A 16,979-nucleotide genomic window follows, 5' to 3' on the forward strand; every position below is an offset into this window, starting at 1 on the left:
GCCGGCAGCACCAGCCCCCACACCGCCAATCCGACGGCGGCCAGGGCATGTGCCCCGCCTGACCCCCCCCCCCTTAGTTACACCACTGCCAGTATTCCAAAAATATAAAAAGCAGTACTGGGAGGCTTGAGCAGAGTGAGTGGCCAATTTAATAAACTTTTAGGTACACAGACCAACCTACTAGTACTCTCCAGTACACACCAGTAAGCACCAACATTAATTGTTAGTCCAGGTCTAGTGCAGTGCAGAATGCCCCAGTCTGTACATTCTTGAAAGTATTTATATTTTAACTTAATTTTAACATTTTGTTTTATATTATAATATATATGTTACATTATGCTTTTGTACTTTTGGGGTTGAAAATAAGATGGTAGAAGTGCCTCTTAGCATAAAACCAATTACCATTTTTTTTTCTAATAGAAAACATGCATTTATTGAATACTGATAGGTATTGAATAATGATGCTGCAACCCGGGATCGCAGGATCGCAGAAATCCAACATGTCAAAAAATTATTGTGATTGTCAAATCGGTGAAATTTACCATGTAAAATTTCTGCGATCCTGCCACGGATCGCTGAACATTGTTGGTTGCCAGTCGGCATTTCCGACTGGTGGATTGGCGTTTTTCATCAGATTGCAAGATTTCGAGATCCTCGATCAGATGTATGGCGGCCTTTAGGTAGACGTTGCAATCAGGAGTCTCTGTGGTAACGGCTGTCAGGAAGATAGAGGAAAAAGTAGCTTAAGGGGCACAAATCTAAAGGCCCTCATACACCACCGACTGATTGCCGCAATTCTGTGATTCCCAGATGCCGGGGATGGAGGGTCGGTGACATCCTGGTTTTCACCGATTTGCTGATCGCGATCAAAATATGATTGTGATTTGCAAATTGGTTACTTTTAACATGTAGAATTTCACTGATTCTCTGATGGATTGGTGATCATTGATGGCTGCCGGTTGGCATTGCCGACTGGGAAATTGGCATTTCCGATCGGAGGATCGGGCAATCTGTCGGCTGGTGTATGGGCCCCTTTAGGCAAAGTTGCCATCTCCAAATCTGCAGGCCCCAAACTATATAATATTATATGTTTGCCCTGCCTACTTGATGATCTAAGATGTCACACACGCCTCTTCGTAGCACTATTCTGCATGTCCTGGGAGGTAGGCATGAATGAGATATACACGGTTAGACAAACAAACATTAATATATCATTAGAAAGGAAGAAACAAACTTGAATTTCCATAGGTAAACACAGACACAAACAGTGGCAGATATAAAAGCACACAAGGCCTTGGCTACTTTTTCTAGTAGATGCATAATATTTTTTATTTTTTGTGTCTAAAGCTCACACGTAGAAATGTCTAATCTTATCTTGTTTTTATTGTGCCACAAGTTAGAACAAGAGCTGGAAAATCTGACAAAGGATCTCGGAAAAGATGAGAATGTTATTGATATTTTATTACAAGGCGATAAAAAGCCTCAAACGGTACTGTAGGTGCACACTGTACTTGCAAAAACAAATATCCTGTAACGTTTATTAAATTGTCTTGTTTTATTATTTTTTTTCCTTTGGAAAAAAGTATTTATTAGAGCATTGTATTTGCATTTTGACAAGACCAAGAACATCCTGGTACGCTTAACTAAATCTTTACATTATGCAGAGACACAGAACAATTCCATCAGAGCTGCAAATCAATGAGCAGATTTTTACTGAGAATTTTCTAAAAGAAATTGCTGATTGCTATCATTTTATACTAGGTAATAAATAATTATGGATTGTAAAAGAGGGCTAACCCCAGTGGCACTTACACAAACTTATCTAAATTTGTAGGTAGTTCATCTTCCAAATAAAACATATGTCCTCTTCATTTATGTACAAAAAAATGAGGAAATAAAGGGACAATACGGTTAATTAGTTTAATAAGTCATTACACTTTATGGAGTAGAACACCCGAAGATTATTAATGACAAAGTTAAAGGATACAAATTATGTGTTCCCTTCACTAAGCAGCGCCCTTATGGTATTATGCTTAGTTCCAGGATGCTTAACATCACCACGTAGAGTGTCCTTTACTGAACTGTTGTCTCCTCTGTGTTCATTGGTCGTCTCACATTTATGAGACTGGTATATACATAATTACAAGAAAATGGGCAATAGTGTAAAATCCTTTACACAAGAAATGTATTGAAAAAAAAACCACAATAAAGATAATCACCCAATAAATTTCTGTCTAAAGATCAGCAGTATTCATAAAACACCAGGATACAAAATAAGATGGTCCCATAATGGAAAAAAGCATCAACCTGTCTGAGGTACCTGAATTCAGCTGCCTTTTCTCTCTGTTTCAACAGCATATCATTAACTCCATCTTCCCTCCACTACAATGGACCAGTTTGCAGACTCTACCATACAAGCCTTGACCGGTAGTACAATCCTTTGTGCTGGGCAACAAGAACTGGAAGATGGAGTTAACTTTCTCCTCCTCCTTTTTCTCTTTTATCCTCCTCCTACTAACTTTTCCTCCTTTGCTGCAGTGGATTGATGATTTCCTAACTTACCCAGCATTATGAGGCTGAGAGATAGTGGATGTAACAATGTGGCTGGTCCTTGAGAGGAGCAGCCATCTGGAAGCAGACCAATGCCAGGGCAGGGTGCAGCTTAATAAAATATATAAAACAGTTGCAAAGTTTAAAAAGAGTATATAGCAAGTGAGCTGGCAGCGGGTGGGTGGCCCTATTTGATTTATGGGCAGCATGCAATTTGGAATATATTAAACTAGTTATGTTCCCAATTGACAATGACCCACATTGCTAATGACTCTTGTTTGGCCAATGAACTCATTCTGCCTGCCTGTTTGTGGTGGTAGGGAACATAGATTGTAGGGCAAGGACTGATGTGAATAGCCAAATATTCTCTGTAAAACACTGCAGAATGTGTGTGCGCTATATCAATAATTGTTAATAAATAAATATATATGCTGCCTGGGTTGGGTACAGGATCCTGGTGCTGATAATGTCGGCAGTTAGAGTGCCGGCCGCGTAATCCCAAAGGTTTGAAATCCTGATGTAGGCAGGTAAGTATTGTAACCCTACTCCTAACCCACCTTTCCCGCAACCTAACAATTGTCACGACCAGGGTTTCTCGGCATGGTGGTTGGTGGGTGATACCTGTGAGGATGCTGTGGCGGGGGGCCTCTGGCGGTGGTGCTGGTGCCTAGCGGGGAGCATTGGCTGTGTGTGGTCATGTTTGGGCATATTGTCACTCTGTGCTGGGTAGGCCTGGCGGTGCTTCCGTTCTGGCATGGGTGCCGCCATTTTGCTTTCGGCCATGTGACCTAGTCGGCCAATCCTGGCGTGTCACATGCTCACTCTCTGACCAGTCACGGCTTAGCACTGGGTAGTTAGGGGCGTTCAGAGCTCCCTTGCATTGCCAGTGCAACGTGTTTCTCAGCGCAAGCTGAGAGAGAGTTCCTGAGCTTGTGTGCCTGCCTGTTGGATCTCTGCTTAAGCCTGCTTTACCTGACCTGCTCCATACCCTGCTGGAATCCCCTGCTCCCTCCTATTGCCTCTCCCTTGCCTGAGTACCTGTGTCAGCTGTTACCCTGCACCCTGCCTCCACTTACATTTCCTCTGGACATTATAACTTCAGTCTGCAATTCATTTCAGCCTCACAAAACCTGGAATACTGGACTGCCTTTCTGTTATCATTACCTGGACTTCTTACCATTGCATCACTACAGTTCCCCAGTGCACTTTAGTGCTAAACCCGGACTTTCTGTTTTGCCAAATTCATGTCTGTTAAGCCACTCATTAAAAACTCCACGTTTATTTTTAAATCTGTTTCTGTGTCTGCTCCTATTACCACCCCGGGTCCACAACAAAACCAGAACCTCACAATGGACTCGGCCACTGGGCAGGAGTCTAAAGCGGATTTATTCCGGTGCATCGCAGGCCGTTTGGAAAATCTAGAAGCCATGCAGCACTAAATGGCCCAGTTCTTGCAAGATATGACTAAACGACAGGATAACTTACAAACCTCTCTGTCTGCCCCTAATGTAACAATAGTTACTCCCGCTCCTGTGTCTGAAAATACAGGGTACAGGGTATCCCCCCGGTTACACCTTCCTATGCCAAGTAAATTTGATGGTAACCCCAAGTTGTGTCGGGGGTTCCTGAATCAGTATAATATACATTTCACCTCGCAGCCTGATAACTTTCCCACTGCAAGAACTAAAGTGGCCTACATTATGTCACTGTTGTCTGGCTCAGCCTTGGATTGGGCTTCCCCACTCTGGGAGCGTTCAGATTATTTGCTGGATCACTATACCAACTTTGTGTCATCATTCAGGAGGATTTTTGATGAGCCTGGGCATACCGTATCGGCCTCGTCTAATATTATGTCACTGAAACAAGGAACCCGTCCTGTCAGCCAGTATGCCGTACAGTTTCAGATTTTAGCATCAGAGCTCAAGTGGAACACTGAAGCCCTCACTTCAGTTTTTTGGCATGGGCTTTCTGAATGACTGAAGGATGATCAAGTCACCCATGAGATACCCACTAATCTGGATGATATGATTTCTCTCTGTAATAAGATTGATCTACGGTTCAGAGAACGTCAAGCTGAAAAGCATAGAACTGATCAGCAAAGGTCATTTACTCCTCCCTCTACTACCTGTCCATCTCCTCCTTCTACAGATGAAGACCCTATGCAGGTGAATCACACCCATCTCTCCAAAGAGGAATGACAGAGAAGAATATTAAAAAGCCTCTGCCTATACTGTGGAGACGCGAGTGGCCTCCTGTTCCCGTAAATCGGGAAATGCCCATTCCTAACTGACCCTGGGGACATCAAGTTAGGAGTAATGAGTCCATCCCCAACCTGTAAAGATTTCGTATTAAACCTAGCCCTAGATTTCAAGTCGAAGCCTGTCTTTGTTGCTGCTTTGTTAGATTCTGGAGCAGCCGGAAATTTCATGAATTCCAGGTTAGTTGGCAAACTACGGATTCCTTGTTCTTCTCTCAAGCATTCGATTTCCTTGACCGCTGTAGATGGGTGGCCCCTGACTAATGGAGTTGTCACCAAAGAAACTCTGGCCCTGATTCAGAGCCGTACGCTCTGACAGAGTGCTCGCTCTGAATCAGGGCCGTCCCTGCTCCTTTTTGGAGCGGCCTCCTGCTATAGCGAGCGGCTATAGCGAGCGGCCAAGACCCTGCGGTAGGGTCTCGCTGCTGCAAGCCCAGGAGTGCTTTTGGCTCTATCAGAGTCAAAAGCACTCCCACTGACATCACTAGTGATGTCAGTGGGTCTGGCCCATCTGGGCAGCCACCCCCCCCGGCACGCCCACCAAAGGGGGCGTGCTGTCAATCACCATCAACAGCACGTCCCCTTTGGTGCGAGACCCTTAACGACGGCTTGGCCATCGTTATTCGGGTCTTGCGAATGCGCACGAGGGCACCATCAACCCGCTTGCGAGCGCTCAGCATCAGACCCTCTGTCAGTACTGGTCCATATTGGAGCATTGCATTCTGAGTCTCTGAGATTCTTAGTAATTCCTGAAGCCTCTAAAGACATCATTTTAGGACTACCCTGGTTACACCAGCACAGTCCCAGGATAGATTGGTACTCAATGCAAATCCTTTCATGGGGGGCTGACTGTCAGAAATCCTGTCTTCCCAAGATACGACCTGTAAGGAAAACAGTCTCATTAACCCCACCAGCAATTCCCAAAGAGTATCAAATGTTTACTGATGTTTTTTCTGAACAGCAGGCAAATATCTTACCTCCTCACAGAGAATGGGATTGTCCAATCGATTTATTGCCAGACAAGATGCCTCCTCGTGGTCGCACCTATCCTTTATCCTTGCCAGAGACCAAAGCTATGTCCGAATACATCCAGGAGAATTTGGAAAAGGGGTTCATCCGTCCTTCCACCTCTCCTGCCGGAGCTGGGTTCTTTTTTGTTGCTAAGAAGAATGGAGGCCTAAGACCATGTATAGACTATCGGGGCCTTAATGATATAACAGTCAAGAATCGGTACCCACTTCCTTTAATCACCGAGTTATTCGACAGAGTCAAAGGATCCAATTCATATTCTCAAAACTAGATTGGCGAGGGGCCTATAATCTCATTCGTATCCGAGCTGGCGATGATTGGAAAACCGCTTATAATACCAGGGATGATCATTTTTAATACCTTGTGATGCCCTTCGGATCATGTAATGCCCCTACTGTCTTTCAAGGATTTGTAAATGAAATTTTTCAGGATTTACTATATACCTCAGTAGTTGTCTATTTGGACGACATATTGATTTTCTCGTCTTCTCCAGAAGAACATCATAAACCTGTGAAGGAGGTGTTATCTCAATTAAGGAAGAATCATCTTTACTGCAAACTGGAGAAATGTGTCTTTAGCGTACCCAGTGTGCCATTCCTTGGCTATGTCATCTCTGGTTCTAGTCTAGAAATGGACCCCAAGAAGATTCAGGCAATCTTGGATTGGTCCTGACCTCAAACTCTGAAAGCCATTCAGAGACTGCTTGGATTTGCCAATTATTACAGACATTATATCAAGGGATTTTCTTCTTTGTTGGCTCCCATCATGGCCCTGACTTATAAGGCGCTAGTCCTGCTCTATGGTCACCTGAGGCAGAGACAGCCTTCCAGCTGTTGAAGCAAGCGTTTATTACAGCCCTAGTTTTAAGACAACCAGACCTGGATAGACCCTTCTTGTTGGAGGTTAATGCATCATCAGAGGCAGTGGGAACCGTCCTATCCCAGCATTACGAAGATAACCGAGTTCACCCTTGTGGATTCTTCTCCAAAAAATAGAAGGGGCCAAGTTTCTCTTTACTGTTCTCACTGACCGTAGGAACCTCCTCTTCCTCAAAAAAATACAATGTGTAAGTCCTCGCTTGGCCCGGTGAGCAATATTCTTTGCTCGCTTCCAGTTTACTCTGACCTTCTGTTCTGGAGCGCTCAATCAAAAAGCAGATGCTTTATCAAGGTCTCTTTCCTGCAACAACAATTCTGAAATTCTGCGCAGTACTCCCGTGCTGGAGTCAAGGGTGTTTGCCACCATACAAATGCAATCACCTACTGGGGAAACCTTCGTGGTCCCGGAGTTAAGAAAGCAGCTTCTCACCTGGGCTCACTCCTCACGCTTTGCAGACCATTCTGGTACTCGGAAGACTCTGGAGCTCTTGAAAAGAGCCTATTGGTGGCCATCGATGAAAGCTGATGTCTTGGAATTCATCTCGTCATGTACCTCATATGCCCAGCACAAATCCTCGCATCAAGCCCCAGCTGGTGAGTTGTTGCCCCTGCCTATCCCATTGCGTCCGTGGACGCATCTCTTCATGGACTCTTTGACTGAGTTGCCAAGTTCCCATGGTTATACTACCATATAGGTCGTGGTAGACCGATTTTCGAAGATGGCCCATTATGTCTCCCTAAAGAAACTTCCTACTGCCTCGGATTTGGCTCATCTGTTCATCCAACTTATATTTCGTCTCCACGGAAATTTGTGGCAAGGTTTTTGAGAGCTCTGTGTACCATTCTGCAAGTGAAATTAAACTTCTCTACAGCTTACCATCTGCAAAGTTAACCAGGGTCTTGAAACCTTCCTAAGGATCTTCATGCCATCCTCTCAAGTCAATTGGTCTGAATTATTGCCCTGGGCTGAATTTGAACATAATGCTTCAAATCATTCCTCCACAAATCAAACCCCGTTCCAGATTGTATACGGTCTCCATCCCCGAGTTCCAAAGCCTTCCTGCCTTTGATATTCCAGCTCTGGACGATACTGTACGGAGGTTTGCGTCAAATTGGGCTCAGGTACGTGCTGATTTGGAGAAGGCATCCTCTTGCTACAAACTTCAGGCAGATAAGAAACGGAGAAAGGTGCCCTGCATGCAAATTGGAGATCAGGTTTGGTTGTCTACCCAGAACCTGCGGCTCAGAGTACTCTCAATGAAGTTTGCTCTACATGTTATCGGACCCTTCTTCATCATTGAAATAATTAATCCTGTGGCTTATCGCTTTCAGCTCCCTTCATATTTGAAAGTCCCAACCGCCTTCCACATTTCCCTACTCAAACCTCTGATCCTGAACAGATTCCGCAAGGTTCTCCCTGTTACTCCTCGTGTTCAGACAGAAAGAGGCGTGGAATTTGAAGTCTCCCAGGTCATGGATTCCCGACATCCACTCCTCCCGCACTCATCAGGAAGTTTCATACTTCCTATCCTGAAAAGCCTGGTGAGTGTCCTGAGGCCACCCATAAGGGGGGGAGGTACTGTCACGACCAGGGTTTCTCGGCATGGTGGTCAGCGGGTGATACCTGTGAGGATGCTGTGGCGGGGGGCCTCTGGCAGTGGTTCTGGTGCCTGGCGGGGAGCATTGGCTGTGCGTGGTCGTGTTTGGGCATATTGTCACTCTGTGCTGGGTAGGCCTGGCGGTGTTTCTGTTCCGTTCCGCTCTGGCATGGGCGCCGCCATTTTGCTTTCGGCCATGTGACCTAGTCGGCCAATCCTGGCATGTCAAATGCTCACTCTCTGACCGGTCACGGCTTAGCACTGGGTAGTCAGGGTAGTTCAGAGCTCCCTTGCATTGCCAGTGCAACGTGTTTCTCAGCGCAAGCTGAGAGAGAGTTCCTGAGCTTGTCCGCCTGTCTGTTGGATCTCTGCCTAAGCCTGTTTTACCTGACCTGCTCCATACCCTGCTGGAATCCCCTGCTCCCTCCTATTGCTTCTCCCTTGCCTGAGTACCTGTGTCAGCTGTTACCCTGCACCCTGCCTCCACTTACATTTCCTCTGGACATTATCAATTCATCCTGCAATTCATTTCAGCTTCACAAAACCTGGAATACTGGATTGCCTTTCTGTTATTACTACCTGGACTTCTTCCCATTGCATCACTACAGTTCCCCAGTGCACTTTAGTGCTAAACCTGGACTTTCTGTTTTGCCACATTCATGTCTGTTAAGCCACTCATTAAAAACTCCACATTTATTTTTAAATCTGCTTCTGTGTCTGCTCCTATTACCACCCCGGGTCCACAACAAAACCAGAACCTCACAACCATAACCCTCTCTTCCACAATCTTACCCTCCCCCCACAGCCTAACCCTAACCCTCTGCTCCCGCAGCCTAACCCTTCCCCTAATGCCTAACCCTAACACTCCCCCCGCAGCCTAACCCTCCCTCCCATAGCCTAACCCTAAAACTAACCCTAATACTCACCGTCGGGATAGCAGTCGCCGGGATTGTGTGCGCTGGGATGCCAACTACATCCCGCTGCCTCGACTAACTATATTTCTGGTTTTAATAACGTTGGGACATGCTGATGGTGACAGATCAACAAGTGTAGACAGAAGCATAGGAAATAAGTAGGAGATCCAGGAAGATTTGAAGCAGAGTTGACAGTGCTGTAACAGGGCTTTACGGGGCTCTGTGCCGGACACCGCTGAGCACATGCCGCCATGCAGAGGGGGTGAGGCAGCCAGCTGCCGGGAAGTACAGCCTTGCCAGAAGCATCATTTAGCAGTGATACTGGCTGCAGGATGTCTTTCCAGGTGCGCTACGGAGGGGGCACTGTAAGCCCCTCAGCCCGGCGCATAGCCAGTGGGGGGCGAGATCAGTATGATTGCTCCCCCCACAGGCATAGGAGACCGCTGTGGCTGCTGCTTAGCAACAGTGAGCAGTCTCCCAGTGCAGCCCAGAACACAGCAGCGTGTGCTGGGCTGCTGTGATGTAAGAAAGGAGGGGCGGCGCCATGTCCGGGGCCCCGCCGGGCCCTTCCAGCAAGCATAGGCCCATGTAATTATTACCCCCCCCTTTTGGCGCCCATGGTTACAGCCCTGGAAGTTGATTGGAAGTACCACATTGACACTTGTGACAGCAGGGCTGTAGCTAGGGTAGTGCGGCCGGTGCCATCGCACAGGGCACCACAGGTCAGAGGGCGCTGTTTGGGCCTGTCAAATTTCTGTTTGTTATCATTCTCACTTGTAGCTTCCTCTTATATCATCCCCAGCATCTCCTGGCCTCCCCTATCTCTTCCCTGGCCCTTCCCCACGAGGCCCTGGCCCTTTTTTGGATGCATTATGTCCCTTTGAAAAATGAGGGGGGTGCCAATGCTCTTTCTGGCACAGGGCACCAAAAAATCTAGTTACGGCTCTCTGTGACAGTTTCTACCTCATTCACTAGTGGAAACTAACCCTTGTTTATATTTGTTGAATGCAATCTAAATATCTCTGTCTGTGTATCTCTCTCTCATAATATATATGTGGACTGGAGAGAGATATGTACAGGTCTGTCTGGCTATCTAGTTTATCTAACCATATCTAAAATAAGTATTGTGTGCTCACGTTTCCAGGTCCATTTATTTGAATAACCATTCTGAAGAAATAACTCACCTGTGGATTGCTGTGCTCTCTATATTATATACAATTATAGAGCAGAAAGAAAAAGAAAATTGTTTTTCTTAAAAGCTGTAGGAGGATGTATGTAATTCAGTAAATTAATTTTGGTCTGGAAATTGTATTCAAATATTGGCTTATATGCTTTCACTGTTTCAATAACCGTGTCTTTAAATAAATGGAAGAAAATTCTCATTCAATTTCTGTTTTCATTGAGCACTTCTGGAATCCCTGGTTGTGTGATTAATAAATAAATACGTTCCAGAGAGATTCAATTCAGCGAGTATGGACAAGTGACTGCAAGAATATTTCTTCCATAATGAATTTGTACAGTGTAAGATTGGCATGCCGGAGAATGGGAAGTGGCTGGAATAAGTTATTGATTTGATGAAATATGATGTTTTATTTGTTTATATAATATTTTTCTATTGAAAACATTCTATCACAGGTGGTGAAGAATAGTGAAATTATGTGAACTGGTTTTGCATCGAAAACATTTTTCATTTTTTTAATTTAGTATTTTTTTTAACATAAACACCCTGCGCACATACATTTAATACCACAGTACTGCCATTTTGGGGATTTATTCTTCTTCCTATACTTTTGGCAGCAGATATAACAGTACAGTACCACAGGTTATTTAAAGTTACATACAATGCAGCCAAACCTAAAATCTACATTGAATTTCTTGCTAACTGAATTTAGTTTTGTAATGTAATTGAGTTCCAACTTTCTCACTCTCTCCAAAGTAGTTTTCAAGTCACTAAAATGCTTCACCTAGATCAGAGTTTCCCAAACCCGGTCCTCAAGGCACAGTAACAGTCCAGCCTTTAAGAATCGCGGGGGGGGATTGGGGGGTGGGGGGGTCCGCGATCGTGGGGGGTGGGGGTCGGCGTATGGGCGGGGCACTAGTCACAGTATTTTTTTGCCAAAATACTGTGACTAGTGCTCTGTCCCTGCAAATCCCTGTGATATTGCCTGAATTCGCAATGAGATTTCAGTCGGTAATATCACACTACAATCTGGATTACAAATGCGGATTGTAGTAAATAGAGCCCCTAGGCATAAGTCTACTGTGCTTGGTACTCTACAGTATCAAGCCTTGAATGTACCCAATGATAGGATAGCCAAATTCTGTTTCTCCAAATAATGTTTACAAGCAGTTGCCATAACTCTTAAACATGAAAATGTTATTGTGTATGAGCAACATTACTGATGCTCTGTTGTCTTTACAAACAGTGAAAAATCACCTTGAGAGAGAAATTATTTGGTGCAATCAACAGACCAATGGATTACATGAAAGTGAAGAGAACTTCAAAATGACCTATGACAAAATGACAGACAACAAGAAAACTGCAGATTTGGATGAAATCATAAAAAAGTAAATATTTTGAAATCTTTAATCAAACAATGTAAAACATTAAGTGCTAGATTGGACACCATATTTCCTACAGATTTTTGTTCAATATGGGCTCTATTTACTACAATCCTCATTTGTAATACAGATTGTAGTGTGTGATATTACCGACTGAATTCGCATTGCAAATTCAGGCAATATCACAGGGATTTACTACAAATCCCTTGCAGGGGACAGTGCTTGCGAGAAAGCTCTGTCCCGGCGAATCCCATCCGCACACTAGTCACGGTATTTTCACAAAAAAATACCGTGACTAGTGCCCCGCGCATGCACCGACCGGCCGCCGCTGCTACCCCCCTCGGAGCTAAGCTCCGCCCCTGTTGTTAAGCCCCACCTCCCGCAGTTGCAGACCCCTCCGCGACCCCCCCCTCTCCCTTAAGTACACTTGCCTGCATGATCCGGGCTCCGGTGAGGTCTTCCATTCTTCCATTTCCTCCGGTCAGGTGATATCCCATACTGCACTGGGACCCGATCACCTGATGACAGGGCTGCAGTGCAGCATGGGAGACCAGTTGACCGGAGAGGAGACATCACCGGAGCCCCAACCACCGGTCCCTGGAGTCAGGTAAGTACATTTTTTTTTTTTACTGTTTTTTACACACTATCAGCGTGTGGTCTGTTTAGACCACATAGCTGATTACAGGGGCAGGCTCCGGGCTCTGTTCTCCCCGTTAGAGCAGGGCAGGAGTCCGGTAACCGCGTTATTATCACAGGGCTTTCTGCTGTATTTTTTTACAATTTATTTTTAGTAACTTTGGTTGGATAACATTTCCCATTACAATTATGGGAAATGCGATCTGCTTAATAAAAATAAGTGATACTTAGGGGTTGGAGTAGAATTTTACGAATTCTACTCCAATTGCCCTATAGTAACTGTAGGTGAAACTAAAATAATGTGAAAAGGGTGTGAAAACACCCTTTTTCACTTTATTGTAGTAAAAATAATGTTAATAAATAGAGCCCTATGTCACCAGTCATAAATGTATGACTGTTATTAATTAATACAGTACTTTCCTTTACAATGTTTAGAAGTAATATAATAGTGATTGTAAGAATTCCAATGCCATTTATAATGAGTGATCCCATCTGTGTAAGTGCTTGTTATTGCTAAATTACCATCTATAACTAATTTGTACTTTACACTGTCCACAGTCACAAGGCCTGTGCCATACAGCTATTGTTTCAGTGGCTCTGTAGTTTATCTCACAATATACAAAAACCCTGTATATTGTATCACATGTAGATAAGACTTGTGTGATTGGTTGGCAATATGTACATCTTCAGATCATCTTAATCCTCCACTAGTGTGGAATGCACAGGATTTTCTAATAAGAGAGAGATATCTCATATTAGAAACTATAAGATTTGGTTTACATTGGATCAGTAATTGCTGGTAATAGGGGAAACCATATTCTTGTGCATCATTATTTAAATAAGGAAAATGTACATTTATTTGTTATAAAATAGTTGTACTCATAAAGTGTAACTAATTAAAGTTTGAGATGAATGATTGTGGTCAGTTTGTTTGAATAATAATAGCCTATAATGCATTCTCAAAAGATTGTTTTTCCTTGTTACCTATGTTTGCCGGTAAGAAACCCATTTGTCCCACCATTAAACAAAATAAAACTTGCTTGGTTGAAGAAAAACAGTTTTAGCTATTCCCTTTTAAACTGATGCTGCACAGGTATATGACAAGAGGTGTGGTACTTGTGGTACAAATATTTCTTGTTATTAGGGGATTGTGTCTTATCCCACAAACAAAAAAATTCTTAAGAATCTCCCATATGTTAAAGTGCATCTTACTTCTGTATTGCTCTAGCAAGTTACACATATTTCCCTGTCATGTTCCTCCACCAATTGGTACAAGATTTATCCAGTCCATAAAAGCAGCCATACTGTGCAAATAGAAGCATAGTCCACAAATATGGATACATGTCACATTGTCTTTTGTACAGTTGGTAAAAATTCTTGCAGTCCCGATTCGCAAATAATCCTGATGTGCATACCTCGCAATACTCCCAGGTGTGGGGTAACTATCATGGTGAATAGGGTACGGCCTATCTGGGCGAATTATGGGCAGATTGGTTGTAAGGTGATGGGTAGATTGGAAAGGACATATAGGCCCAAGCCTAGAATGACTGATGGCGGCACACAGGGCATGATGGGTAGATTGGAAAGGACATATAGGCCCAAGGCTAGAATGACTGATGGCGGCACACAGGGCATGATGGGTAGATTGGAAAGGACATATAGGCCCAAGCCTAGAATGACTGATGGCGGCACACAGGGCATGATGGGTAGATTGGAAAGGACATATAGGCCCAAGCCTAGAATGACTGATGGCGGCACACAGGGCATGATGGGTAGATTGGAAAGGACATATAGGCCCAAGGCTAGAATGACTGATGGCGGCACACAGGGCATGATGGGTAGATTGGAAAGGACATATAGGCCCAAGCCTAGAATGACTGATGGCGGCACACAGGGCATGATGGGTAGATTGGGAAGGACATATAGGCCCAAGCCTAGAATGACTGATGGCGGCACACAGGGCATGATGGGTAGATTGGAAAGGACATATAGGCCCAAGCCTAGAATGACTGATGGCGGCACACAGGGCATGATGGGTAGATTGGAAAGGACATATAGGTCCAAGCCTAGAATGACTGATGGCGGCACACAGGGCATGATGGGTAGATTGGAAAGGACATATAGGCCCAAGGCTAGAATGACTGATGGCGGCACACAGGGCATGATGGGTAGATTGGAAAGGACATATAGGCCCAAGCCTAGAATGACTGATGGCGGCACACAGGGCAGAAGATTGCCACTTTGAAATAATCTGCAATCGAACACCTGATAATTTACTATTATGGATACATAACAAGGTTGAAAAATAACACAGGTCTATCAAATCCAGCCTTTCAGTCTAGAAAGGCAAAAGAACCCCTTACCGGCAAAGTAAAAAATCCCTTTCCATGCTGATGGTAAAACGGTCTTTCTTCTATTTGCTACTGCCTCATGTTACCTTTGGCTGAATGACTGAATTGATGTGAACTGTGGTTTTGTTTAGTTTTGAAGCATCAGTTAGTTTAGCTCTGGTAACTGCAGTAGTAAATTAAGTAGGGATTTTGGGGAGCAGAGCGGAGAACATGGTTGAGACTGGGGAGATGGTGGGCTGAAGTGAAAGGTGAATTGATAACCCATAAATTATACAGTAGTTGTACTTTTCTTGTAATGGTTTTAAAATAGGTAAAGTTATCCATGGAAATTGTAACATATTATAGCAAAATTGGATCAGAATTTTTTTTCTTTGCTTCTATTAACTTAATCTATGAATTTTATCATTCTTCACACATAAATATCAAGTGTGTGTTCGACATGGATAGATTGCTAATGAAAATTCAGCACATGATTCACTAAGCCTTCCAAAGTGAGTCTTAAACGAGGTTAAGTCCCTTTTAATAGGCTAAAAAGATCAGAATTATAATTTCATATTATAAAATCTGACATGTAAAAGTAAAGGAAATTATTGAATATTTGTGGACTAAAAAAAAACCCTGAAATGTGCCAGACTTATTTATGAAGCAAACTTTCCTTGTATTACTGAGCTCAACAGCTTACAAGTATAACCAGGGTATATCTCTAGGGGCTCGAGCACAATCTGACGGAGTTAGCAAGAGATACTGTAGACGTACTGTAGGTAGCCATTTCCACGAAGGAGCTGCTTCACTTGTATCAGTGATGATCTGACATTTACCGGCCGCATTTATATCAAAGTGAACTTATAATAATAATACAAAAATTTAACACATTGACAAAAACATATGGAATATACCAATACTTTTTATGTGAAAAAAACTTGCAGTGTAAAGTCTAGGTAAGGCTAAACTGGGTATTTTAGCATAATATATTTTTGCATTACTTTAGCACTGCATGTGCACAGAGGAATAGGTTGGGTGTTTCCAAGTTTAACACAAAATTCAATCACACATCTCTGACATAATCTCACAGACACGTCTTCCTCATCCCCCATGACGAAACGTACAAAGTTCTTCCACTCGCTGTGACCAAACAAAGTGGACTATGGCAGTCCAAACGCATGTTCAGACACATCTATGTATGAGCTTCACAATAAACAGTATAGCGTTGCCAGGTCTACCTATGGGACAGAAAAACAAAGGCAGTCTCAATACTATACATACATTTCAAATTGTAATTCCTTTGAATACGGGAAATGTTAGTTCAAAAATATTGCAATAATTTGTCAAGCTGACCAAACACTTCATTGTCTTCCCTAACTGGCCAGTCCCTACACTGACTCTCAGATATATGATCTTTGCTCTGCCACATTTGGCTCAAGCTACTGTAGCACACAAATTTTAAACATGAGTATGGGTCCTGGCTTAAAGAGACAGGACCACACCCAGGAATATCCGTTTCTAAGCGCCTGGGGATAAACTGACAAAGTTTGTCTTGCATTTGAAAAGCAGGGTGCCCTAGCAAGTGTGACCACAAAAGTTAAATAAATGACAGGCTTAATTCACGGCACTCAGCCAACTGGGGTGCCCTTGGTATGTGACCTCACCATTTACATAAAAAATATCATACAAACTCAAAGGGACTAGCCAGATATGAAGACAGTGAAATGGTGGTCAGCTTGACAAATTATTGAAATATTTTGGAACTAACATTCCCTGTATTCAAAGTAATTACGGTTTGAAAAAGAAATGAGTGCCGAGATCGTATGATATTTTTTATGTAGATGGTGTGGTCACATACCAAGGGCACCCAAATACTATTTACACTATTTACAGATATGTCCACATACACTTTTCCTAAAATCTAGCCATAAGAGTTACTAAGAGTTATATCCAGATACTATATATGTAATAGTGAATAATAAATGGCTACTTAGTACTTAGCAGTCACTCATTTCTTGGGATATTCAGCCACATTGTAAAGATAACAATATCATATAGCAATTTGTACTACATTGTATCCTATACTGTAGGATGCTTTAATCATATTGCAGTGTGAATATATTGGACATATATGAGATTTGTAGATATTATGTCAGCATTCTCTATATCTAGGCTATACTCTCATTGAGGAAACCCACAAAAACTACACTATGCTGACCTAT

At 43.4% G+C, this 16,979-nt stretch overlaps 1 protein-coding gene across 1 annotated transcript in view; it reads left to right on the plus strand.

Annotated features, from left to right (window-relative positions):
• The window catches only part of LOC148511899 (myosin heavy chain, skeletal muscle-like), a 319,183-nt gene that overhangs the window by 36,079 nt on the left and 266,125 nt on the right, over window positions 1-16,979 (plus strand). The window contains exon 2 of the mRNA XM_088482738.1: window positions 11,653-11,794. Coding sequence (XP_088338864.1) covers window positions 11,653-11,794 — 142 coding nt within the window. The remainder of the gene's footprint in view (window positions 1-11,652; window positions 11,795-16,979) is intronic.

Source organism: Taudactylus pleione, unplaced genomic scaffold (assembly GCF_031769625.1).
Source record: "Taudactylus pleione unplaced genomic scaffold, aTauple2 ptg000290l, whole genome shotgun sequence".
Taxonomy (NCBI): domain Eukaryota; kingdom Metazoa; phylum Chordata; class Amphibia; order Anura; family Myobatrachidae; genus Taudactylus; species Taudactylus pleione.